Source organism: Tamandua tetradactyla, chromosome 21, assembly GCF_023851605.1.
Source record: "Tamandua tetradactyla isolate mTamTet1 chromosome 21, mTamTet1.pri, whole genome shotgun sequence".
In the NCBI taxonomy this organism is placed as follows: Eukaryota; Metazoa; Chordata; class Mammalia; order Pilosa; family Myrmecophagidae; genus Tamandua; species Tamandua tetradactyla.
Genome location: NC_135347.1, coordinates 54,409,045 through 54,436,629, shown reverse-complemented (window position 1 = coordinate 54,436,629; position 27,585 = coordinate 54,409,045). Strand labels below are relative to the sequence as shown.

General features: G+C 42.2%; 2 protein-coding genes across 2 annotated transcripts in view; both read right to left on the bottom strand.

Moving 5' to 3' along the window:
* WDR41 (WD repeat domain 41) overlaps positions 1 to 13,517 on the bottom strand; it is a 297,758-nt gene extending 284,241 nt beyond the window's left edge. Inside the window, exon 1 of the transcript XR_013167159.1 lies at positions 13,488 to 13,517. The gene's annotated coding sequence lies outside the window, so the exon portion shown is untranslated. The remainder of the gene's footprint in view (positions 1 to 13,487) is intronic.
* A 4,269-nt stretch (positions 13,518 to 17,786) lies between these two features.
* On the bottom strand, positions 17,787 to 25,650 carry OTP (orthopedia homeobox). Its single transcript, XM_077138719.1, has 3 exons — positions 25,614 to 25,650; positions 23,947 to 24,356; positions 17,787 to 18,317 (listed from the first exon to the last, which is right to left on the bottom strand). Exons 1-3 carry the CDS (start codon positions 25,648 to 25,650, stop codon positions 17,787 to 17,789), a joined length of 978 nt encoding a protein of 325 aa, XP_076994834.1.
* Between the last annotated feature and the right edge of the window lie 1,935 nt (positions 25,651 to 27,585).

The window sequence follows — 27,585 nt, the reverse complement described above, 5'->3', positions numbered from 1 at the left end:
CCGGAAAAATCCACAACAAAACTACTAGAGCTAATAAATGAGTACAGCAAAGTAGCAGGTTACAAGATCAACATTCAAAAATCTGTAGCATTTCTATACACTAGTAATGAACAAGCTGAGGGGGAAATCAAGAAACGAATCCCATTTACAATTGCAACTAAAAGAATAAAATACCTAGGAATAAATTTAACTAAAGAGACAAAAAACCTATATAAAGAAAACTACAAAAAACTGCTAAAAGAAATCACAGAAGACCTAAATAGATGGAAGGGCATACCGTGTTCATGGATTGGAAGACTAAATATAGTTAAGATGTCAATCCTACCTAAATTGATTTACAGATTCAATGCAATACCAATCAAAATCCCAACAACTTATTTTTCAGAAATAGAAAAACCAATAAGCAAATTTATCTGGAAGGGCAGGGTGCCCCGAATTGCTAAAAACATCTTGAGGAAAAAAAACGAAGCTGGAGGTCTCGCGCTGCCTGACTTTAAGGCATATTATGAAGCCACAGTGGTCAAAACAGCATGGTATTGGCATAAAGATAGATATATCGACCAATGGAATCGAATAGAGTGCTCAGATATAGACCCTCTCATCTATGGACATTTGATCTTTGATAAGGCAGTCAAGCCAACTCACCTGGGACAGAGCAGTCTCTTCAATAAATGGTGCCTAGAGAACTGGATATCCATATGCAAAAGAATGAAAGAAGACCCATCTCTCACACCCTATACAAAAGTTAACTCAAAATGGATCAAAGATCTAAACATTAGGTCTAAGACCATAAAACAGTTAGAGGAAAATGTTGGGAGATATCTTATGGATCTTACAACTGGAGGCGGTTTTATGGACCTTAAACCTAAAGCAAGAGCACTGAAGAAGGAAATAAATAAATGGGAACTCCTCAAAATTAAACACTTTTGTGCATCAAAGAACTTCATCAAGAAAGTAGAAAGACAGCCTTCACAATGGGAGACAATATTTGGAAATGATATATCAGATAAAGGTCTAGTATCCAGAATTTATAAAGAGATTGTTCATCTCAACAACAAAAAGACAGCCAACCCAATTACAAAATGGGAAAAAGACTTGAACAGACACCTCTCAGAAGAGGAAATACGGATGGCCAAGAGGCACATGAAGAGATGCTCAATGTCCCTGGCCATTAGAGAAATGCAAATCAAAACCACAATGAGATATCATCTCACACCCACCAGAATGGCCATTATCAACAAAACAGAAAATGACAAGTGCTGGAGAGGATGCGGAGAAAGAGGCACCCTTATCCACTGTTGGTGGGAATGTCAAAGGGTGCAACCACTGTGGAAGGCAGTTTGGCGGTTCCTCAAAAAGCTGAATATAGAATTGCCATACGACCCAGCAATACCATTGCTAGGTATCTACTCAAAGGACTTAAGGGCAAAGACACAAACGGACATTTGCACACCAATGTTTATAGCAGCATTATTTACAATTGCAAAGAGATGGAAACAGCCAAAATCTCCATCAACAGAAGAGTGGCTAAACAAACTGTGGTATATACATACGATGGAATATTATGCAGCTTTAAGACAAGATAAACTTATGAACCATGTAATAACATGGATGGACCTAGAGAATATTATGCTGAGTGAATCCAGCCAAAAACTAAAGGACAAATACTGTATGGTCCCACTGATGTGAACGGACATTCGAGAATAAACTTGAAATATGTCATTGGTAACAGAGTTCAGCAGGAGTTAGAAACAGGGTAAGACAATGGGTAATTGAAGCTGAAGGGATACAGACTGTGCAACAGGACTAGATACAAAAACTCAAAAATGGACAGCACAATAATACCTAATTGTAAAGTAATCATGTTAAAACACTGAATGAAGCTGCATCTGAGCTATAGGTTTTTGTTTTGTTTTGTTTTGTTTTGTTTTGATTTTACTATTATTACTTTTATTTTTTTCTCTATATTAACATTCTATATCTTTTTCGGTTATGTTGCTAGTTCTTCTAAACCAATGCAAATGTACTAAGAAATGATGATCATGCATCTATGTGATGATGTTAAGAATTAATGATTGCATGTGTAGAATGGTATGATCTCTAAATGTTGGGTTAATTTCTTTTTTTCCGTTAATTAAAAAAAAAAAAAAAAAGAGAAGGGATAATTGGAGATGAAGGGATACAGACTGTACAACGGGACTGGATATAAAAACTCAGAAATGGACAGCACAATACTACCCAATTGTAATGCAATTATGTTAAAACACTGAATGAAGCTGCATGTGAGGTATAGGTTTTTTTGTTTTTGTTTTTTTTGTTTTTTTTTTCTTTCTATTATTGTTTTAATTCTTATTCTGTTGTCTTTTTCTTTTTCTAAATCGATGCAAATGTACTAAGAAATGGGCGGGCCGCGGTGGCTCAGCGGGCAAAAGTGCTTGCCTGCCATGCCGGAGGACCCCGGTTCGATTCCCGGCCCCAGCCCATGTAAAAAACAAACAAACAAACAAAATATAATAAAATAAGAAAATGTTTCCCTTTCTTCCTCCCTTCCTTCCTTCCATCCTTCCTTCCTTCTCTGTCTTTCTTTCCTTCCTTTCCTCCCTCTCTCTTAAAAAAAAAAAAAAAAATGTACTAAGAAATGATGAATATGCAACTATGTGATGTTATTAAGAATTACTGATTGTACATGTAGATTGGAATGATTTCTAATTGTTTTGTAAAAAAAAAAAAAAAAAAAAGCAGTGTGCTGCATACAAGCGCATCCAAATAAGACTGAGTGCCAATTTCTCAACAGAAATCATAGAGGGAAGAAAGCAGTGGGTTGAAATACTTAAAGTACTAAGAAGGAATACAACTGCCAGGAAAAAAATTTATATCTGGTGAGACTCTCTTTTAAAAATGAAGGACAGATGAAGACATTCTCAGATAAACAAAAGTTGAGAGAGTACAATGTCACTAGATCGGCCCTACAAGCAATGCTAAAAGAGTTCTTCATACTAAAACAAAAGGACACTACACAGGCGGGCCGCGGTGGCTCAGCGGGCAAAGTGCTTGCCTGCTATGCCGGAGGACCTCGGTTCGATTCCCGGCCCCAGCCCATGTAACAAAAACGGAGAAACAGAATACAATAAAACAAGAAAATGTTTAAAAATGTTTCCCTTTCTTCCTTCCTTCCTTCCTTCTATCCTTCCTTCCTTCTCTCTGTCTTTCCTTTAAAAAAAAAAAAAAAAAAAAAGGACACTACACAGTAGTTCAAAGAAGCATAAAGAAATAAAGGCCTGTGGTAAAGGTAACCATTTGAGTAATCTAAATACCAGTATTATTGTATTGTATTGTTTGGTATATTATCTCCACTTCTTACTTCATACAGGTGTTAAAATGCAAATGCATAAAAAGTAATGATAAATCTAGGTTTTTGGGCATACAATGTTCAAAGTTTATAGTGGTAACAATACAAAAAAAAATGATGAGGGTAAAGAGAGGTACATGAAAAGTTTATGTACATGTTATTGAAGTAAATTTTGTATCAAACCAAATATGATTGTTATATATTTAGGATATTAAATTTGAGCTTCATGGTAACCACAAAGAAAATACAAGAAAAATATATCCAGATAGAAATGAGAAGGCACTCTTATCTACTACAACATAAAAAAAGCAAAAAATATAAAAGTAGGCACTAACTCAAGTGAGGGGAAAAAAAGATACAAGACATATGAAGGCTAAATAGCAAAATGGCAGAAGAAAGTCCCACATTATCTGCAGTGTACCCAAATGTAAACAGACTAAACTCTCCAATCAAAAGGCAGAGATTAGCAAAATGGATAAAAAAGCATGACCCAACCGCATGCTGTCTGTAAGAGACTCACCTTAAATTCAAAGATACAAGTAGGCTGAGGGAGAAAGAATGGAAAAAAATGTACTATGCAAGTAATAAACAAATGAGAGCTGGGGTGGCTATACTAATAATGGATAAAACAAACTTTAAGTCAAAACAATTTTAAATATATGTGCACCTAACAGCAGAACCCCAAAATATATGAAGCAAATAATGACAGATTTGAAGGGGGAAACTGATGCTTTTACATTAATAGGAGATTCTAACACACCATTCTCAATAATGTATAGGATATCTAGACAGTAGATCAATAAGGAAGTACAGGATTTGAATGATACACTAGACCAACTAGACTTAACAGACATATATAGAACACTACACTAAATGAAAACAGAATATACATTCGTCTCAAGTGCACATGGATCATTCCCCAGGATGGAACACATGTTAAAGCACAAATCTCAATATATTCAAAACTACTGAAATGATACAATGTATATTTTCTGAAAACAACAGAATCAAGTTAGAAATTAATAACAGAGGGAAAATTCACAAATATGTGGAAATTAAACAATTCACTCATAAACAACCAATGGTCTAAAGAGTTAATCAGAAGCAAAATTAGGAAATATCCTGAGGTGAATGAAAATAAAAATACAATATAGCAAACGTATGGAATGCAGTGAAGGCAGCACTGAGAGGCCTAAATGCTTTCATTAAAAAAGAAGATGTCAAATCAAAACTGGAAGAACTTCCTCAAAACTGGAAGAAACAGAAATGAAATAGAAAACAAAACAAAACAAACAAAAAAATCAGAGAGAATCAACAAAACCAAAAGTTCATTTTTTGAAAAGATGAACATCAACAAATCTTTAGCTAGACTGACAAAGAAAACAAGAAAAAGTGAGGATAAAAATAAGAAAAATCAGAAATTAAAGGGGAACATTACTACCAACCCTGCTGAAATAAAAAGGACTATGAGTGGATACTATGCACAACTGTATGCCAATAAATTAGATAACCTACATGAACTGGACAAATTCTTAGAAACACACAAAATACATTGACTCAAGAAGAAATACAAGATCCCAACAACAAACCAATTACTATCAAGGAGATTTAATCAGTCATCAAAAACTTCCCAACAAAAAGCCCAGGACAAGATGGCTATATACAGGTGGGTTCTAACAACCATTCCAAGAATTAATACCAATCTTACTCAAGATCTAAAAAAACTGAGGAGGATGGAACACTACCTAACACATTCTATGAAACCAATATCGCCCTTATATCAAAGCCAGATAAAGATACTACAAGAAAAGAAAATTAGCTACAGTAAAAGACCACATTAACAAAATGAAGGGGGAAAACCACATGATCATATCAATCGATGCAGAAAAGGCATTTGACAAAATTCAGCATCACTTCTTGATTAAAAAAACACTTAGAACACTAGGAATAGAAAGAAATTTCCTCAACATGATAAAGGGCAAATATGAGAAACCCACAGCTAACAGCCTACTTAAAGGGGAAGACTGAAATCTTTCTCTCTGAGGTCAGGAAGAAGACAAGGATGCACACGTTACCACTGTTATTCAACATTGTACTGGAAGTTCTTGCCAGAGCCATTAGGCAAGAAAAAAGAAATAAAAGACATCCAAATTGGAAAGGAAGAAGTATAACTGTCCCTATTTTCAGATGATATGATCCTATAAACAGAAAATCCCGTGAAATCCACAACAAAGTTCCTAGACCTAATAAATGAATTCAGCAAAGTGGTGGGAAGCAAGATCAACACCCGAACATCAGTAGTGTTTCTACACACAAGCAATGAACAATTGGACCAAGAAATCAAGGAAAAATTTTTCTATTCACAATAGCAACTAAAAGAATCAAATATCTAGGAATAAATCTAATAAGAATGTAAAAGATTTGTACACAGATAACTATAAAACTGGGAGGTGCAAGGGTAGTCAGTGACAGAATGCTCCCCTGCCATGTGGAAGACCTGGGTTAAATTCCCAGCCTATGCACTTCCCCCACCCCTCAAAAAATTCAATAGCACTGCAATAACAGGATAATTATGTGGAAAAAGAACTCATTGTGACCCCCATCATACAGCATACAAAAAATTAAAATAAATAAAATATAAAGTTGGACCAAATTAATTAAGTCTGAAAAAAATAGGCATTTAAAAAAAAAGAAAAAACTATAAAATAAATTTGATTTGCTAAAATAAATCAAAGAAGACCTAAATAAATGGAAGGACATTCCACATTCATGGATTAAAAGATGAAATATCATTAAGTTGTTAATACTACCCAAAGCAATATAGATTCAATGCAATCCCAATCAAAATTCCAACAAACTTCTTTGCAGAAATGGATAAGCCATCCTGAGAAAGAACGAAGTTGGAAGACTCACACTTCCTGATCTTAAAACTTATTACAAAGCCACAGTAATCAGAGCAGCATGATTCTGGCGCAAGGACAGACATATAGACCAAGGGAAGAGAATTGAGAGTTCAGAAACCAGTCCTCATGTTTATGACCAACTGATTTTTGGTAAGGTGGCGAAGACCACTCAATTGGGTAGGAATAGTCTCTTCAACAAATGATGCTGGTAAAACTGCATCTCCACTTGCAAAAAAAAAAAAAAAAAAAAAAAAAGAGGACCCCGCTACCTCAAACAATGTACCAAAAATCAACTCAAAATGGATCAAAGACCTAAAAAGAAGAGCTAGAACTATCAAACTCCTCAAAGAAAATGTAGGCAACCATCAAGAGCTTGCATTAGGCAATAGTTTCTTAGACTTTATACCCAAAGCACAAGCAGCAAAAGAAAAAAACAGACAAATGGGACCTCTTCAAAACCAACAACTTTGTCCTCAAAAGTAAAAAGACAATCTACATAATAGGAGAAAATATCTGAGACCACATGTCTGATAAAGGGTTACTATCCAGCATAAAGAAAGAAATTCTGAGTATGACTACTGAATCATTACACTGATTTTTCTGTTGGTCTCCAGTGTCTTAGAGCAGCTAGAAGAAAAAAACAAAAAATCATGGAACTGTAACTCACACCAAACTTTAAAATCTGTTCTATAACTACTTGTCAAAATGTACTTGGAAATTTATTGCTTTTTTGTAAATACGTTATATTTCACAATTTTAAAAAAATGTTAAAAGAAATCCTTCAACTTAACAAAAGGACAAACAACCCAATTTTAAAATGGGCAAAAGGCTTGAACAGATATCTCTCCAAAGAAGATATACAAATGGCCAAAAAGGACATGAGAAGATGCTCAACATCATTAACCAACAGGGAAATGCAAATCAAAACCACAATGAGATACCATTTCATAGCTATTAGAATGGCTGCTACTAAAACATTGAAAAATAAGTGTTGGAGAGGATGTGGAGAAATAGGAACACTCATTCATTGCTGGTGGCAATGTAAAATGGTGCAGCTGCTATGGAAGACAGTCTGACAGTTCCTCAGAAAGTTACATATAGAACTTCCATATGACCCAGCAATCCCACTAACTAAGTACAGAGTTCCTATCTGGAATGATGGGAAAGTTTTGGCAATGTATGGTGGTGAGGGGGCACAACACTATGAATGTAATGAACAGCATAGAAATATATATCTGAATATGATTAAAAGGGGAAATGTTAGATTGTATATATGGTAATAGAATAATTTTTTTTAGTCCACTACACTACACAGTAAACCTAAGTTAAACCATGGGCTTTAATTAACAGCACAATTATAAAAATGTGCTATTATCAATTTTAAGAAATGTTCCACAACAATGCAAGGTGTTCATGGTGGGGTGACATATGGGAATACTCTATTTTATGCATGATTGTTCTGTAAACCCACAACTCTTCTAATAAAGGAAAAAAAGTTATATCCTTGTATATGAGGTACTGAAGCATAAGACAACATGGCTGAACCTAGAGGATATAATGCTGAGCAACATAAACCAGACACAAAAGGATAAATATAGTATGGTTTCACTATTATGACCCTGATAAACAGAGAAAACTCCAAATCATACCACCCAAGAAGAAAACCTGTACTCATATATAGCAATGAACTAGATGTTGCATTTCAGCAGCTAGGGTATGCAAATGACTTCACAAGCAATGGCTTCCACATGCTTCACATTTTCAACATTTACCATTCATAATAAATATTCTATTCAAAAAAAAAGAAAATGAACAAACAAATAAATCATCATAAAAGAACCCACTAACTCAGATTATTAGGTGATAATAATAGGAAACTCTTTGAGGTTAAAATCTTTCTTGACAGGGGTGCAAGGGTAGTTCAGCGGTAGAATTCTCACCTGCCATGCAGGAGACCCGGGTTTGATTGCTGGTCCATGCACTTCCCAAAAAACAAGCAAAACAAACAAACAAAAACTCAACAAATGGTGCTGCAGCAATGGGGATACTCAAATGGAAACAATGAAATGTGACCCTGCCATACAGCATACAAAAAAAAATCTTGATATAATATAGCTGGATTGCAAGAGCTAATTAACGGCTTGATTACATTTCTGTTATATTTCATTATTTTGCCACAGGTTAGTCTGAATTTTATCTCTCAACCAATGTGTAAAAATTCAGATTTTCCATTAGAAACAAAATCTGTTACTATCATTCAGCCAATTTCCCCCCCAATGTAATTCTGGAATAAGATTTTTAAATATTGACTACATGAAATTTTCATTTTTAGAAAAAAAGGGAAAAATTATTTTTATCTCTCTCTTTACATTGAAAAATAAAATTTTATACATTAATAATAAGGTAATCGATAAATAACATTCAAATAAATAGCCACTGGTTACTTAAGTAGTAAGGAGACCTCAATTCTAATCCTGTTTCTAACAATAATAGTAACTCTTTGGAAAATCATTTAACTTTTGGGTATTTAAGTTTTTTCTAAACTGTAAGAGGACTAAATAGGACTAAGGTGGGCTCTAGCTTATATAGTTGTCCATATATAGTTGTTTGATGGTACCTGATTGGATGCATTCCTAATTTGAATCAGGACAATTATAAATACATATGCCCCTAACAACAGAGCCGTAAAAACACACAGAATTGAAATGAAAAATAGACAATTTAACAATAGCTGTTGACAACAATATCCCACTTTCAATAATGGATAGAACAACTACACAGGATATCAAAAAGGAAACAGAAGACTTGAACAATACTAAAAACAACTAGGCCTAACAGACAGCTATAGAACACTCCACCAAAAAGAGCATAATACACATTCTTCTCAAGTGCATCTAGAACATCCTCCAGGATAAATGATATGTCAGGCTATAAAACAAGTGTCAATAAATTAAAAAAAAGAAGAAGAAAGAAAGAAATCTCCTAACCTGTAACCAAAGCAAGCCTTACCAGAATCTTAAGGACTTCTTTGGAGTTCTTCTGCCTAAGGAGAAAATCCTCATCACAACTCCTCAAATCTGAAATGGCATACAACCAGTTCTCAGAGAAGCCACTAGGTTTAAAATGAAAATGAAGCTCTTAAGTCCTCCAACAGGGAAATCTAAGATAGCTAGGTTCTTGACAAGCATGTGTTCCTTCCTCTACTGTGGGAAACAATACAGTTGCTGGAGTTTCTACGAGTGGCATATTAACTCTTACAAGATACTAGGGCATCATTTACTAAATTACCTTTTTGAAGACACTACATGGTACCTCAATTCTTTGGAAAAGATAATTAGCCTCCCATGGGTGACTACTTTACTCCAAGTGAATACCGTGCTCACCACAGGACAAGGATGGTCTCTTTTATGGGAATGAAAACATTGTCTTGCTTGTTGTCAGGAGTGATTTGTTTATTTTTCACCTTAATAATCATGTCAGCCCTTTAATATATGATATTTTTAATTGATAACTGTCTCCCGTGGATATTATAACAGACCAATAGCAAGTGTAATAAGCAAGGAGCTTTAACACTAACACACCCAAACTAAATTCAATTTAATAAACATCTGCTGAGCACCTACTATATGCCAGACTCTATGCTAGATACTGGGTAATTCTATTGCTACAATTTATCCATTTGAGGAATACCAGTGATACCATAACACTATATCAGATTATAAGTGACTATTAAAGAAAGTCTGGCAAATGGTGTGCTGTGCCCTGGTCCTTAGAGATATGAATCTGGCTAATGGCCCACAGTTAAAAAAATAGTGGAGAATTTATATATATCACATAAATACCACAAACATACGTTATAGACCTGAAATAATAAGACCCAAAAGGAATGGTCAGAAGAATTCCAAGAAATTGGAGAAGAAAATCCCAAAGGGTGGCCTTGCTATCCTGTAAGGCCCATTTACTACAGAAATTCTATCCCCAAAGATTACCTGCTTCTTTGAGCTTCCACTGCACTTATGATATGGATCAGCGTACTCAGCACTTGACCAAACCATTAAAAATTGCCTTGTTTTGAAAATATACTTGTCCTATCTCCCAAGTTATATTGTAAGAGCCTTGAGAGACTGATGATACTTATTTCTTTAGCACCCTCACCTCCAGGCTTTGCCAGTTAGCACAAAAAAAGTTGTTGACTTATAAGTATGAAAAACAGGTTGAATGAGGGAACTAGGGGTGTTTAGCATGGAGAAATAAAGATCGTGGAAGAGACATTTTCCACTCACTAACTATCCATGTGCTTCCCTGCATTTCTTAGCTCCCATGCAGTTAGGGGAAGCCACGTAACTAATTCTTGTTTACTGGATCATAAGCAGAAGTTTCTGGGCCAAAGCATCAAGAGCCATACACAAAACCATACAAAAAGAGCTTCCATTTCTTTCTTTCTCTACCACAAACACCACTGAAAACTCCTAATGCTGGGCGGGCCATGGTGGCTCAGCAGGCAGAGTTCTTGCCTGCCATGCCGGAGACCTGGGTTCGATTCCTGGTGCCTGCCCACGTTTAAAAAAAAAAACCTCCTAATGAGATGGTAAAGCCACAAAATGAAAACAGCTTGGATCCCTGAATCACCACAGACAAGTTCTCCTGGAGAGTCACTTCACTCACAGTGGACTTTGTATGAGCAAGAAATGAACCTTGGTTGTGCTAAGACAGAGACATTTGGTTTATCTTGTACCACAGTATAACTTGGTATTATACTAATATAAATATTAATAAAAGAAGACTTAAAAGAAAAATAATTTCAGTACTTGCAGAGGTGTGATGAAAAATCCCTAATGAAACAGGACTATAGAAGGAAGAACTGGTAGGCAGACGAGGCTCAATAAAAGGAAGGGCTTTGGGCATTTATGCCAATAATTGAGTATATTCAACCAGAGACTGTGAGTCCGTTTGATGAGAAGTTTAAAAAGGACAACTGTGATCAGGGAATTTGAACTAGGTGATTTCAAAGATTCATTCAAATGCTAAAATCTTATGATTCTATGATTGACAATGCATTTCTAATAGGTGGAGGACAACAAAAGGAGAAACAGCATATCCTGAGTTGTGTCTACTTATTATACAGAAGCAACATCAAAAGACACCCCATATTTTGGTAGTGGTTGGTGGAAAGGTAACACAACATTGTGTACATAATTAACAGCAATGAATTATACAGTTAAATGTGGCTAGAAGGGGGAATTTTAGGTTGAATATGTTACTAGAACAAAATTTAAAAAAAAACAAGACTGTACAACACGGACAGGGAACCCTAATGTAAACTATGGACTATAGTTAATATTAAATTATGATAAATTGCAGCAATTGTACCAACACTAATATTACTAATAAGAGGCATATGAGAACCCTATATTTTCTGCATAACATTTCTGTACACCTATCTCTAAAAAAAAAAAGATCCCCCTATAAAATCTCACAGGAACAGACAAGAAACATATCTGAAGCCCTAAGAGATGCAAGGATCCTCTCCTTGTGAATACACAAACCAATCCCTCTCCACAATGCCTCCACCATCACCAGAGTACTCCCTGAGCTAGCTTACAAGTTCCTTACCACCTGCACCTGTAATCAGTCCACAGCTTGCGTCACAAAGAGACAAGTCCATTATCTTGAGAAGGTGAAGCACCTTCTCAATGCCATATTAGAAATATCTTGAATTGAACCCTAGAAAGCAGGTCAGGCTACAAAGAATAGAAGTGATTCTAGATTCTTGAAACTATATTTAATTTTAATGCAGCTATCATGTCCCATCAAAAAACATTTCCCCCCATCCCATATTATCAACACCCCTTTCCAACATGAAGAAGTAAGAAAGGGCAGACCACAAATACCCTTAAATATTGGGAGAAGGATCAAAGGAGGAGGAGTTATAACAGAGAAGATAAGACTTAGCAAATGAGTACGACTGCCGAATCATTATATTGATTTCTTTTAGTCTTCCATGTCTTGGAACAGCTAGAAGGAAAAACGTAAAATTTTGGAACAGTAACCCATACCAAACTCTGAAATCTGTTTTATAACTACTTGTTACATTGTACTTTGAAATGTATTACTTTCTTGTATATATGCTATATTTCATAGCAAAAAAAAAAAAATGTTTAAAAAACCTTTTGTCTTTTCAAGTTACAAGGGTGGATTGTTAGACTTTCAAGAAAGGGAAGTCATTTGGTTTTCTCCTGGAAATGTTTTAAGAATAAGAACAATGGGCTACATGTCACATACATAATGATACTGCTGAAAGATTGGAAGACCTGACTTAAAGAATGATCTCTACCACTACTAACTAGATATGTTAATTTGGGTAAGTTATTTAGCCTCTATGGGTCTCAATTTCTTCATCTTTAAAACAGGGATCTTAACTCCTACTTCATAAAGTTGCAATGATGAATTAAATGAGATAACTTACTCAGTAAACTGAAAGATGAAGTTCAAATATAAGTTACTGGAGGGGAAAGTGGTAAATTAGACACCCTCTGAAAATGATATGGGATATTTGTGGATGGAAGATGCAGTTTAACTGCTAAAACAATTAATCATGCTTGCTTAAAGACTGATTATGGCATCACCAAAACCAAGAGAGCGCCCTCCATGTAGCTCATGTCTGAAGTTTCTGAACAGCATTTTGTATTAAGTCTTATAAATCCATGCCTTGTTTTGATAGTGCACGCATCAAGAAAAGCCAAAGGCATTGTTCTGTTTCTTTCTGTAATGGCCACACACTAAATGGGCCATGGTTCCTGTCAGAAAGCTCTGTAGTGATGAGAGTTAGCAGAGAGTCAGGCAAGGGGTGCCCCCCCTTTGTCACTGCTTTCATTTTTAAAATGAATCATAATTTCTGCATTGGATACGAAGATGGGTTTACAGTTATTAGCCATCATATTAATAATTTAGAAAATACATGCCCAATCACTTGTGTTCGTTCAATTCCCTACGAACACAGCTGCAACCCACATTAGAAAAGAGGGTGAATGGATATTTTTCAGATGAGATATTTGGGCTGAATTATTAAGGTAGCCTGTACTACAAAATTACTAATAAACATTGCTTCTGGCTCAATTTAGCCTGAACTCAGTGAACCTAGCCAATGATGACAAATCAAAAACTCTGAAATGCCCAATGAATGAATCTAACTAATCAAGGAACCCTGTAGGAAGTAGATGCCAGGATTAACGAACCAGTAGTTTCACCATGCCATGCTGTTATTTCTTCACATAAACGCCCTCAGATGAGATTACCTTTATGTCATGAAAAGGAGAAAAGGAAGGTTACATTCCTTCTACTGACAGGTTAACCACATCTTTGTAGGCTAAGTTTTTTCTATGTTCTAAAAATCAAAACTTAAAGTCCAAAGTACAAATTAAAATCACATTTTCATTTTCAGGGGAAGCAATCATTGACGGCATCAAATATAAATTACACCAAAGTCGAAATTTCCTCTGTAATCTATGTTCACATCTACCTTGATTTACCCAAATCACTCTGGATCCTATTTTGTGTTCAATACCTAGCAACATCTTTAGCAGGCTGCATTCCTATATCATATTTCTCCTGCCATCAACAAAAGGTAAACTAAGTGCAACATCAAAACCATACCATCACTTGGTGCCATATGATATTTAGTACTAATATTGAGGAGAAAGTAAAGCTACAAGTATGAATACTTGTATTCAAATAAACCAATCATCTATTTATATCATAATAGACTTTGACTTTTTCTAGATAGCATGCAGGAACAGTATTCAACGCCAAAACAGATTACTCAGCAAAAAAAATGCATTTTATTAGAGGCAGGACATCTAGCATGTTGTACTTATCTACTTTGTGTTCTGATACTATTCATCATTATCTTTATTTCCTTATGAAATTAATTAATTTTAATAACTTTAACAGTTTTGAGTAAGGATTGCTGTTGATAAAGGGAAAAATAATATTTTGTGGTTAGATTTATTTTCTCCCTCAAAATGCAGAAACTTTCAGGCTTGCAATTAAGATTCTCATTCTCTGCTTTTTTTCTGTGATAAACTGTCAACTTAACTGTTTAGACCACATTGCCTCCCCTCATGCTAATAGCATACACGACTTTAAAACGTTCAGGATTAATAAAAAAAATCTATTGTCATAGAAACAAATATTATTCCAGAGTGAGGTCAAGTGAAAAACTCTGCACACTTTCATTATAATATTGATAACTAACCACTATATCATGAAATATAAATATCTTTGAAAACATCTATCACTTTAAGTGATTTACAACTTCTCATAACGTTGAGTTGGCCCACTTTTTTCAAATCAAAGATCCCATTTCTCCTGCCTTTGAGAAATACAATTTTTAAAGATTGCATTTAGCATCCTTTATTGCAATCCTACATCATAAAGTTATGCTTTATAGCAGCATAAAAAAGCTGTAAAATTAGCATCCTTGTAAACAACCTTCCATGCTCACTGGTGAAGCAATCTGTGATTTGTACTGATCTCTTAAATGTGACGGAGAGTAGAGCACCCACCATTTCAAATTTTAAAAAAGGGAGGAGAATTAACATAAGACAAAGGAGACTATAATGAAACAAAAACAAGGAAAAATGGTTCTCTCATCTACTGATATTTTGGAAATCTGGTTACAGTATTGCTAACTTCTAGGGTGAATTTCAAAATACAGAAAAATTCCGTTTTTATGTGAAATCCCCTTCTTTAATGTTTTAATACTCTGTCAAAACATGCTGTAGAAAATAAAAGAATTGAAATATTCTGTGAACCCACCTACCAGCTCTACCCCTAACTAAAATTCCTAAAGTAATATTAACATCTGATTTTCTCTAAAACACACACAAGCGAAACGAGAGCCTTTTTCGCCCTCACCTACCTCAGGAGATTCTACTGTGTTCCCTTACTTAACAATCACAACAGTTTCGAAAATTCACATATGGCCCAGTTAAGAAACTGTATATTCTAGCACAAGGGTTATTTCCACTGTTTGGCAACCGATTGAGAAATCTTCCTATGGGAAAAGGGGTGCGTTCTCAATGCCCATGAAGATGAATAAATTTCAAACTAAAGAGTGATTTGGACTTATCTTCCCAAGGAAGCCTGTTATATGGATCTGCCTCAAAGTTTAAACCACACCGGCAACCTTCCCTCTCAGACTGAAACAGCAATCTTCACTACTAGTTAGTCTGGGGGAGTCCCTTTCACACGTGTCTAAACTCGAAGTTAACTCACACCAAGCACGGGCCGTGAGAGAAAACCGGGGCAGGCCCGCCCCAGGAGACCGGGAGAGGCGCCGACCGCCGCCGCAGCGCCCGGGCACGCCTCCTCTCCAGACGCACTCTTCACCCCACTCGGGAGCTCTCAGGAGCAAGGCAAGCCCAGCCCAGGGCTGGGAACACGAGGGGCCGGTGGCCGCTTCTGAACCGCCCGGACTTAGCCTAAGCCCTGGGGGAAGAAAGCGCGGCAGCCACCAGCGGCCACCGCGCGCCCGGGCTAGGCGCGGCTCTGGGCGGCACCGGAGGGCAGAGCGCTCGGCTGTGAGGGCCGACGGCGCCAACCGCGACCCTTCCGTGACTGCGGGCCTCCCTCCCACGCACAGCCTCCCTGGCGGGGGTCGCCCTCTACTCCTTTGTTCGAGGGAAACCGTTCACCCGGGAAACTTATCAACTTTCAGGCCCAGTGGCTGGCGCAACCAGCTGCGCCGGGACCCCACATTGGGCCCTGGCGCCCGCGCGGGTCCCAAGCCTCGCGATGCCCGGGACTAGCGGGAAGCGCGCGCGTCGCGACCTCCGCACTTCCGGTGTGCGGCCGGGCCGGCAGGGCCTCTTCTGCTTCAGGCTGTTCTGGCCTCGCTGCTCCTCCGCTCGGGACCGCCGAGCGCAACCCGGAACCTGAACCCGGAATTGAGAACCCCCAGGACGAGCCCTCTTCCCCTTCCTCCACTGGAACCTTCCCGCCTGTCGAAGTCACAGCAAAAGCCATCATTCTCCATATCACATACTGCAAATGATTTTATTTTGTCCATTTACATTTAACTTGATATAAACTTGTCCGGAAAAGTCAAACAATATGCTTTATATTAGCTCAAACATTTATTAAGAAAACCAAATTCCATAAATAAGCACAGACAATAAGTTAAAACATATCACAAATTGACCAGTATGTAACAAGAATGCTTTATCTACACAAAACATCCTATTTCACATGTTTGTTCATTCGTAGAAAGCGCTTCTGTTCTCTGGGTTTGGATTTGACCAGCACATGCAGAAAGAGCTGATTGTTTCTCTGTACAAAGTCGCAGGGTTGGAGATGTCCGAGTGCACCCACGGGCGGCCGGCAGGGGCCAGGGCGGTGGCCGAGGGGCACGAGGGACGACAGGACGACCACAAAACAACCAAGGGCACAGAGAAGCGAGAAGAGTGAAACGTGAAATGAAGCAAACAAACCCCAGTCCTAAAGGAGCCAGAAAAGAGGTGTGGCTGTTCATTTTACAAAAAAAGAAATTTTCTGTTTAATGTTCATTTTATTCTTTCTTATAAAGACTTATCAAAATGGGTAAGATCATCCCTCTTCATCACATGACTGCTTTAGTCTACTTCAGCCACCCAATCCACTGGCATGTTCCTCGTGAGAAGCTTCCCTTCAGTACCCTCACGCAATTGTGCTTAAGAAAATTAAAAAAAAAAAAAAATTTAAATTAAAGCGTTTTTTTGCAAGCCAATAGAAGGCTGCATGGATGCGACTGGACGGACAGGATAAGGGTAGTGTTGGGGGAGGAAGAAAGGAGGAAGAACACAAGGATAAATCAAAGTATGGGCCCTCCGACGAGGCTGTTGGTAACAGATGCTTGTCCTCCTTTAAGACAAAAATGCCTAACATTGTGCTGTCCCTTGAACGCGTCCGTATGTGACCTAGGTGCACTATGCGTGTGTGGTGTCTGAGAGTGAGCGAGAGCGCGAGTGTGTGTTTCTGCCCACAAACCAGTCCATTGGTGTCTGATTTCAGATCCTGAGTCGACTCCCTGGTAAGTAAAATGGCGGGAAGGATGTTTGTGGCGAGGCGCGGGAGGAGGGGCGCGGGGCGCGGCGGAGAGAAAGGGCGGAGGCGGCGGGCTGGGGCCCCGGGCGCGCGGTCGCGGGGTGGGGGCGCCAGCGAAGGCCCGGGGAGGGCGCGGCGAGCGCGGAGCACGACCGGGGCGGGGGTCGCGAGAAGGGATGGAGTGGGGACCAGAGGTGGGGTCGGGGGTGGGGAGCTGGATGGGACGGAAAGAGGGACTTTCCGGGGGCGAGCGAAATCAGGCGGGGAGCGGGGGCTCGCGGGCTGGGGCTCGGAGCCAACCTCGGCGAGTGGAGGAGAGAGGCGGGGGCGAAACGAGACCCGGCGGGGAGTGGGGTGGGGCCGGGCAGGGCGCGGGGGCGGGGGCGCGGAGAGCGCGCCGAAAGAGCCCCCGGTGCGACCCTGGGGGCGGCAGGGGCCGCGGCGCGGCGCCATTAAGTGAAGCTCATGGAGACTGTGTGCTCTAGCGCCTTGCGGCGGAGGGAGGCGATGCTCGTGCCCCGCCACACGTCGCTGCTGTCCGGGGAGCTGCAGAGCTGGGGCGAGCCGGAGACGTTGCTGGGGCCGGGGAGGGAGGCGGGCACCATGCCGGGGAAGGCGGGCTGGTAGAGGTGCGACTGCAGCCCCGCGCCGTTGGAGCCCGCCAGGCTGTTGGACAGGCCCATGGAGTTGGGCGGCGGCCCGGCGGCTAGGCTGCACTGGGACAGCGACTGCGCCATGGCCTGCTGCCTGCCCAGCGCCGGCGGCAGCGGCAGCTGCGACACGCCCGGCATGGCGGCCGCCGCCCAACGGGTGTCGTTGGCGTGGAAAGAGCACAGGCTGTCGCCCATGGCGGCGGCGGCGGCGGCGGCGGCCGATGGGAACTGCGGCAGGCCTGGCGTGGGCAGCAGCGTACCCGGCGCGCGGAAGACGTTGGTTGTCTTCTTGCGCTTCTTCCACTTGGCGCGCCGGTTCTGGAACCAGACCTGCAGCGGGCGGAGGCGGGACAGAGAGAGCGCGCCGTGAGCTAGCGGGGCCGCCAAGCTGCGACGCTGCCCGGGAGGTCCCGGCCATATATATACCCCTATGTACCGACTCTTATCCAGGCCCAGCAAGTGCCCTCTGCTGCCAGGCAGGGCCCCCACACCCCTACTGAAGCCGGGGTTGGCCACCAGCTCCACCTGGCGCGCGGTGCAGCCACTGAGCGTGGATTCCCGCGCCGGGGCGCACTGGTGCCCGCGAGCGCTTACCCACCGCGCCAACGCTCCCAGGCCCCTGCACACCGGCACACTGTGTGCACTGTACAGATGCGCAGGTCTGCAGGCAGGCGTGTGTCAAGCCTCGACCCACAGGTGCAAATGAAGATAAACATGTGTACCCAGGTTGCCTAATAGTGTATCTTATAACACTGATGAGGTATAGAATTTTCAGAAAGCCTGGAAATTTGGAAATTGATGAAGGACTACTGATGACACAGCCAGTTTCAAAATCGAAAGACAAAGGAAAGCCCCTACCGCCACGGTTGACAGAGCGGAGAGGTTAATATAGTGATCCGTGTGGGAAAGTGAACGCCACTGAGCCAGAGTGTCGCTTGGGCCCCCACCGTGACTTCTGATTCCTCACGTAGCGCTAGGCGCTACTGCCACGATTCTCCATGCCCCAAGTCCCCAAACGGTGCCTTTTGTCTGGGCTGCGCGGGTGCGCTGGAACCTGCTGCTGGAGTCCTGAGCCCCCAGTGCCTTCAGGTTTATTCTTCTGAAGAATTTACTGGGGATTCCAAAGACCAAGGCCTCCATTTCCCTCACGTTACCCCCGTTTCTTCTATAGACTAACAGCAAATTCTCTGGCTGTTGCAAGTTAAAGGTCAAGTTTAAAATTCACATTAGTTATGAGTCAAATTCAATTTTGCTTGGACAAACTTAAGTGTCTTTTTTCAGGGAGATGTTTGGTAAAATAAATAGACTCCAAAAGAGAGAGCGCCTGTTTCTTCCTTAAAGGTGACCCAGGAATTTCAGACCCTACCAAACAAATTTGCCTACGGATACTGCCACGGGGAAGGGCTCTGCCTGAAACATAACAAGCAAGCAGCTTGATCAAGATAACTTCCCTTTTCCCGGTGTTTGAATTTGATCCTTAAAAAAAGAAAAAGAAAAAAAAAAAGTTACTAGCATGCCCACTTGGTAGGCTTGCGGTTTAGCCTCCAGTCAGTTGGAGGTTTCCTGTGCATATATATAAATGATGTGGGCACAGCACAGGTGCTGATTGGGTTCCCTCTCAGGATTTGGCCCACGCAATGTGACCACCATATTCGTGACCAGGTTATTTATCCGTTAATGCCATCTCTATTGTTGACTCTGCGAGCCGAGCATCAGGAGTACGGACGTACCTGCCTCAGTTCTCGTTTTAGCAGCCGTGCACCGCCGTGCGTTCACACCGTGCAAGGGAGCACACTCGCTTACCGGTGTGAACATTGGTGGTTGCAACGCGGACTTCTCGCCCGGCTCTGGGCCGGCCCTGGCCTCTCTGCCGCACGCGCGCTGCCGCCCGCCCCTGTGCCTTTCTCTGGTCTCTACCCCATTTCCCACGTTGTCTGCCTCCCCCGGTGTCCGCGTGGGTCGGGGACGCTGCGTCGCTCCTCGGCAGCGGCTCCAGAGCCGGCGGCGCGGCGGGCTAACGAGGAGCGGGCGCGGGGCGGCGCGGGGCTGGACGCGGGTCGAGCTGTGAGCGGCGTCCGCGGGGTCGGAAGGCGCGGCCCGGAGACTAGCGGCCGCCGGTCGCTCCGCAGGACCCACCCAGCGCTGCACTGCGGGGAGGTAGATGGGATCGAGCTCTAGGCCAGGACCGTGTCTGCCTCCAAACCCCTCACACCCCGCATCGGATACATTTTCATCGGTATCTGTACATTTAAGACTGATTTCTAATGTCCTGCTTGTAGGGAGGTTTTGGCCAGTGAATCCTGAAATGTTCGGTTGTTTGTGGCGCACGATGGGGGGTGGGGGTGGGGGCTGCGGATTGGATGGTGGGGGACAGAAAGGGAGAGAAACAGAAGACAGGAAGGGGGAAATTTTGCTCCGCAGAAAACGCTACGGCCAGAAAGGTTTCTGGTTCTAGGATCTGCTCAGGCACCGGCGGAAAAGAACAGCTGTTCAAGAACAAGATATTATAGAAATAATCGAAAAATCGTGCTCAATTATGTTTGAGGGTTAGTAGTCAAATGGTGGCTACAAAATATTTTATGTTTCATAGCTTACTGGAGTTGGGGGTAAAAATCTGCACGGGGTCTGAGCACCTCCGTTCCAAGCTCTGATGCATATGTTTTTAAAATGTGAATGTTTCCACTTGAAAACTAGAGCATGACGGATTAAAATGCAGGCAAAACCTAAGGGAGATTTTGAGAATGCACAGATGACAACTGAGGAAATATATTAACCGCAGCCACGGGCAACTTGTACTCAGTTTGAAATGCAGCTCTTCTTGGAAAATGCTTAATACAACAGTGAGAATCTAATGGAGGTTGGAATCTAAAAATCCACTTTCACGATATCTGCTGTTACAGTAATATAGACATACTGTAAATGTATTTTAAAATATATAGCCCGTTTAATCCCCCAGCTATAAATGGCTCCGAAAGAAGGAGAGGAAGAGAGAGAGAGAATATTACTTTTGTCCCCCTAGAAGCAAACTCTTTATGAAGATCTCATTGGAATCCAGCAAATGATTAATGTGAAGATTTGGGAGGAAATCTGGGGAGCTGTATTAAAGCCTAGATCTCAGGTTCATTTCGATCAGCCAGCCGTGAACTCTGGGCCGAATTCATTACACTTTAATAGTGCTGGGAGAGGAAGAAAATGCAATTTCTCATTCCATTAGAAAACTAGAAAATACTCTCAGCTTGTCCCCCTATTAAGATGTGGCAGGTGACAGGGCCATTCTAGGGGACACGGTCAATGGAATTACAGCACATTATTTTTGTTCGTATAAAATATTGAAAGGCAAGCCTGACTGTGCAGAAGTTATTTCACTGATTTGGTTTTTATGTAAATAAAATATTGAAAGTTAATTAATCCGTGCTAGAGACTAATGATTATGCTTATTATATTGCATTTGATCGCATAATTTGCATGATTCTCGCATTGCTGCTTAATAAGCCATTCCAGGTTATAAATAATTCTGAAATTGGTTTCTAATAATGGCATGCTATAAAAGGAATGGTTTTATTACACTAGCCAGAGAAGGGGAGAAATAGCAGACATGGAATTTGCTTCCATGTGAGTAGAGCTACTTTAATAAATACCTATAGGTTTGATATATACCAGATACAGATAGAATATATATAGGATAATTTTGTCTAGAATCAAAGTTTTTTTAAAAAATTATACAATTGCAATAAATTAGGTATTTAGATCATTTTTAATCTGTGCGGTAGCCACATACTGAAAAGAATGTGTGGCAATCTGTTAACTATAAAGAAAACTGTGAAGTACTCACCACATAAGAACATCAACTAATTCCTATTTAATTTGAATTTGGTCAAGGAGCAATGGTACAGTGAATTGTGAAGTAAATACATTTTCCATAAATTATTTTTGCATTAAATTACATAATGTTAATCATTTTGAAATGTTAATTAAGAAGGTTATGTTGATCTGATTACTTTTTAAACTATGGAACATTATTTTTTAAAATATTGAAATTGCCATTCTATTAAATTGTTTCTACCAGCAGCCTCAAGCTATTATCTTTGCTTGAACATTATGCTAGTACAATTAAAGTACTTCATCTCTTTCTTCTTGCATATTCTTTTGTGTACTTTTTGAAAATAACTGTTTCTATTACATAGTTTATATTTTATTTCACTTATAACTTTTTCTATTAAAAGGATCGCTGTTATTAACCTTTGGAAGACCTAATAAAGTTTAATAGACCTCGTTTTCTTTTTTCATAAAATCAGTTCTCCAATTACATTTTATTTGTGATTCTAAGTTGTATTTTAATTTAAACTAGCTCCCAGTATGGCTAGGTTATGCAACAATATTTTACTTTTTAAAACAAAACCCACAAGATTTTAACAAGCCAGGATTGCATTAGCATTAATGCAACTATTGAAATTGTATTTATCTGTAAAGGCTTGAGCTAAACTTCAGCTTTAGAAAGAGGTACGAAGTAAAAAATTTAAATAGCATAAGTAATATGTCAGCACAATGCAATAAGCACCCTGTCGGTGTGTAATTTCAATAGCCAGAGATTTAGGCCTTTCAGAGTTCGGTGAGATAATCACCCAGATTTTACGAAATAAAAATAATAATCATGACCTTAAAACCTATATGTTACCTCTTTAATCTGACCACTCTAACTCCCGATGACATCCATTTGCTGACCATTAAAGTAGAAACATATGTTATTCTTCACTTAAAACTATCTTTAAAATGCCAAATGGAGAAAGACATATTCAGTGCTGTGATTACGGACACCTTATTGCTTGCTTTTTAATTCGAAAGTAAAATAACGGAGATATTTACACTTAATTTGCAAAAACAGTTGGCACTGGTTTATTAAATAAGTCAAGTTGACACACAAGATGCCAGACAGGAAACACCCAAATCTAAAATAGCAAAGGATTTTCAGCACCCTGGATAGCTCTAGCCTAGGTATTCTTTTTGGAATTTCACTTGTAGCATCTGTCCATAAACTATTTGATATATTGTTTTCATTCCTAAAAACAGCAAAAAAAAAAAAAAAAAATTTCTGGAATTTCGTAGAATTTATACTTTTACCCCACAACTTTCAGGAAATTTTAGGTGCAATTTTCTAGGTTTTATATCATTTCCAACTTGGAGGGCTATTGGACAGGAATAGGGAACAGTAATGATTTTGTCTAGCGCCTGCCAACCTTTCCTGTTCTAAATGTCCTAAATGTCTCTTCTATGGGAGTCTATTTGCAACAGAAAATCTTTTTTTTTCTTTTTTCTTTTTTTCGGTTTCCTTGGGGGAATAAAAAACAATCCAGGGCTTACAGGCTTTAGGGGGATTACCTCAGCTGCCCCAGCGCACTCGTAGCCAACCAAAGTTCAAACATCAAAAAACTATTTTGCCTGGGAGCATCAGAGGGTGAGATGCAGGAGAATAAAATCCAGGTGTGGCTCCTTAAAAAAGGGTGCCCGTGCCGCTGGATTTCTTCTCTTCATGTTTTCTGTATATCGTTGCCCTCTCCATTTGTCCGGGTCCTTAACACAATTTCATTAGAGGGTAAATGCAATACTTGTGAATAACGCGAGCTGAAGTTAAGGCGTGGGGCCTGGCTTAGCCGCAGGGAGAGCGCGGAGGTTCCCTCCTCAGGAGGAAAGGGGCAAATTCGGCTACCCAACAACTCCGGGCTTCGTGACTTGAGGAGTTTCTGCGGCAAGGGGACACGTCGGCGCGAGATGGGGAACCTGTGTGTCCACTGGAGGTGATGATGGGGCCGGGTTCCGGACAGAGAAGGAGCTAACTCGGCCCAGGGACACGGAAACAAGCGGAATGCAGCCCGGGATCCCGTTAGGGGGAAGAAAACCCGTTCTTTCCCCAAATCCTCCCGCCCCGTGGCTTCCTTTGGCCCGGCGCCCCAGCCCCGCGTACCTGCACTCGGGACTCGGTGAGCCCGATGCGCAGCGCCAGCTCCTCGCGCATGAAGATGTCGGGGTAGTGAGTCTTGGCGAAGCTTCTCTCCAACTCGTTGAGCTGGGCGGGCGTGAAGCGCGTCCGGTGGCGCTTTTGCTTCTGCTGGCCTTGCTGCTGACCGCCTTGGCTGGGGTTCGGGCCGCCCTGGGGCCCCGGCTGTTTGTCCGGGTCCTTGGCGCTCACCGCCAGCGAGGCCGGGGTAGTGCCCACGGCGGCGATGTCCTCCCCGGGCAGCAGCGTGGCTCCCTCGACCGGGTCGGAGTTGGGCGCCAGGTCCCCCGGGTGGCCCCCGGGGTCGGAACCCCCCACGCCCAGCCTGCACTTCACCGCCTCCCGGTGGCCCAGGAGCTCGGCGGCATCTTTCATACCTGCGGAGGCAAGGAGGTCGCGGTCACTACTTTCCCGGCCAGGCCGGGCGGGAGTGGCCTCCCCACGCGGTCCTCGCTCCGCCCGGTTCTCTCTTCGCGCCCGCGCTGGCCCTTTGGCCGAACTCCTGGGGGGCTCGTCGGGTTTCCCCAGGACGTGAGCGGCCGGGCGGGAATAGCATGTCCCAGCCCTGTCCCCAACCCCGTCTGCAGCGGGGGCCGGTAGGAAACAGCACATGCTCTCCTCTCCCCAGGATCAAACACACCCGATCCCCGCAGTGAAACATGCCTCTGAGTCCCTTTCACAAATGGAATCCCGGGCGCCCCAAGAAACCAAAAGCAAATGCTTGGGTCCGGAAAAAATAAAATAAAAAAAGAAGAAGAAAGGAAGAAAAGTAGACGATTCCTTGGCCCCGGCCGCACCTGCGTTTCCGCACCGGAGGAACTCTGCCTCAGCGGATCCCCTCTCGCCGTCGGAAGATAAATGTTCCCGAGCCTTCCACCCCCCGAAATCAACCCAAATCAGCTCCTCCTCCCCCTCAAATCAGAGAAAGTATTTGGAAAATGGGGTCACATCCATCACCAAGGATTCCCAAACCAGAGCCCAGCCACACATATAGCATTAGGGAAACTGTGTAGACATAACAGTGAATCAAACTTGAGAGAATTCAACTTTTCTTTCCGAAGAAATGAAAGGAGCCTTCCTCTCGGCCATTGACAACCAGGATGCCCGTGAGATCAAGTCTTTCTCCTTTCTCAACCAGCTCCCTTAGCAGGTCCGCTTGGATTGCAGGCGCTTCTACTTCATGCCCAATTTTTTTTTACAAATGCAATCACATTTAGACGAGGAGGGAAGTTAATAAAGGGCAAAGAGAAGGAAAGGAAAACAGAGAAGGAGCAGGGAATCTCAAATCAAAGCAAACAGGAAGCGGGGAAAGAAAGAGGAAAAAAAATACCACCTCCAAGCAAATTATCATGGGGTAGAACGCCTTTCAAAATAATAATAATAATAATAAGAGGGGGTGGGGAAAAGAAAAAATTAGAAAACCGAAAAGTAACAACATTCCCCAATTCTTTTTTTGGATCTACATATTCCATAGATTTTTTTAAACGATGTTAAATCAAATTAAACTTTAATGTAGCACAATTACTTTTAAAGAAATTAGTCCATTTAGGGCGCATTAAGGTAAAATAAGGAACAAATTGACAATTTCCTGCCCCAGCTTCTCCTGGCTGCCGGGGCGAGGGGCGCGCACTCACCCAGCCTGGCGTCCAGGAGGTCGGCGTGAGACAGCATCGCGCACCGCTCCAGGGCGAAAGCCGTTCCCCCCCAAATTTTAGCGGCTTTAAGTTATTTAAAATAGATATAAGCTATAAGCTATACGATATAGATATATATAGATCACCTAAATGAAAGAAAATTCGGTTTGTGGTTAAAAAGGGGGCTTCTTGCATTATAATGTCCTTTAGAGAGACGGGGAGGTGCTTAACAGTTGAATGAACCCGTGAGCAGCTTGGCGAGGGGACCAATCAGGAGGGCAGCCTGCAAATGTCAGCGCCCGGAGAGGCCCCCGCTCCGCCCGCCCGCCCGCCCGCCCGGAGGAGGCGGCCGCAGCCCCGCCGCTCCAGCCCCGGGGCAGCTACCACAGCAGCGGCGGCCGCCTCGCCCTGGCCCTGGGCTTCTGGGCCCCGTCTCCCTCGGTTTCTCCTTTCGACTCTCCCCGGCCTCGCTTTTCCTTCCCCTCGCCCCGCCCTGCTCTCTTCAAAAGCGCCTCACTGTCTCCTCCAGCAAGGAACTTCCCGCGGCGCGGGCAGGCCAGGGGGCAGCGGACGGTGCGACCCTTGCGTGACACGGGCGACGCCCGCGCGCTCGGAGCCGCACAGGACACTCAGCCGCCCCTGACCGCGCCTCGACGTCGCCGCCGCGCAGCAGGCCGGCCCCCGGGGTCCCGGCGCCCTGGGCCTGACGAGCCCCGGTCCCCCCACCCCCTACCCCGGCAAACGCCGAGCGCAGAGAGAGGAGTCGGCTCCCCTCGCGCCTCCCCGCGCCGCCGCTTGTGCGCAGGGTGGGCTGGGGCGCTCTGCACCCCGCCGGGCCCGCGTGCGCCCCTCGGCGCCCGCTCCCGGGCCTGGCCCTCACTCGCTTCCTGTCCCCCTAGCCCCGTCTTTTGGTCAAAGTTTCTAAGTTCAGCTGGGCTCCCAACTCCTTTTAAGGCTGTAAATAATGTTAAATGCTCTTTATTTTCCTCTTGAATATGTTAAACTACTTGAACAATTTAAAGTGCTTTGCACAAGGGAAGCGAACCATTTCTAATGCTCTGATTTTTCAGAGCCAGCCAACAACAAAGTTTAGATTAGTAATATATTTCTAACCACAGTAATTTTCAAGATCATTAGGCATTTATGTAATTAGTGCCAAATCTATAAGCTTTTATTACGATTATTAGAGTAAAATCAGTATAAATTTGTACTAATTTACTACTGTTTAGACTTGGCTGTCAAGCCCGGAGGTTCTTATTGTAAATGATAACTGAGGAAATTAAGTGCAAAATTCTGTACCATTTCTGATCTGCTCCTAAACAATCCGTTTCAATTGTATTTGTAGCAGAACATAATGCCCTTTTAAAGTTATTTGACTTGTATTTTTATTTGCAACTCAAGAAAAATGCCCCCTACCCAGGCACGATGAAAACTGATATTTACTACTCCCAACTTGATTAACATTGATTTTTTAATTCGAGAGTGATGCAATTAAGATTATTCATTTAGTACAAATAAAGCTTCCACAAAAGGGTGGCCCTATGAAGTCTGTTTTAAATAATACTGAGCAAATGGCTTTTTTTGTTCGCCGTCCAATTGACTTACACAAAACATTGGAAATGCTGCCTGAGAGCAGATGTGTGTGTGTGTGTATGTGTGTGTGTGTTCTTAGCTGTATGTGTGACAGGGACCGAGCAAGGAGACAAAGGAGTTGGCAAGGCGGACTCTGGGGCAGTTCTGTTTCCTTCTCTTTCCGTCCTGCAACCAGTTCCCCTCCTCCTGTGCACATACATGCTCGCGTGTGCACACACATGCACACACACATGTAAATAAGGGCATCTGCCACACCGGTTCCTTCTGAGCTATGGAGACCACTTCCCCGGAAGCTTCGGGCCTGGCTGGACTTCAGAGGCCGACGCAGTAGCCGCCAACTCGGCTGCTGTGGGATCGGGGCGCCCGGCCACGAGCCTCC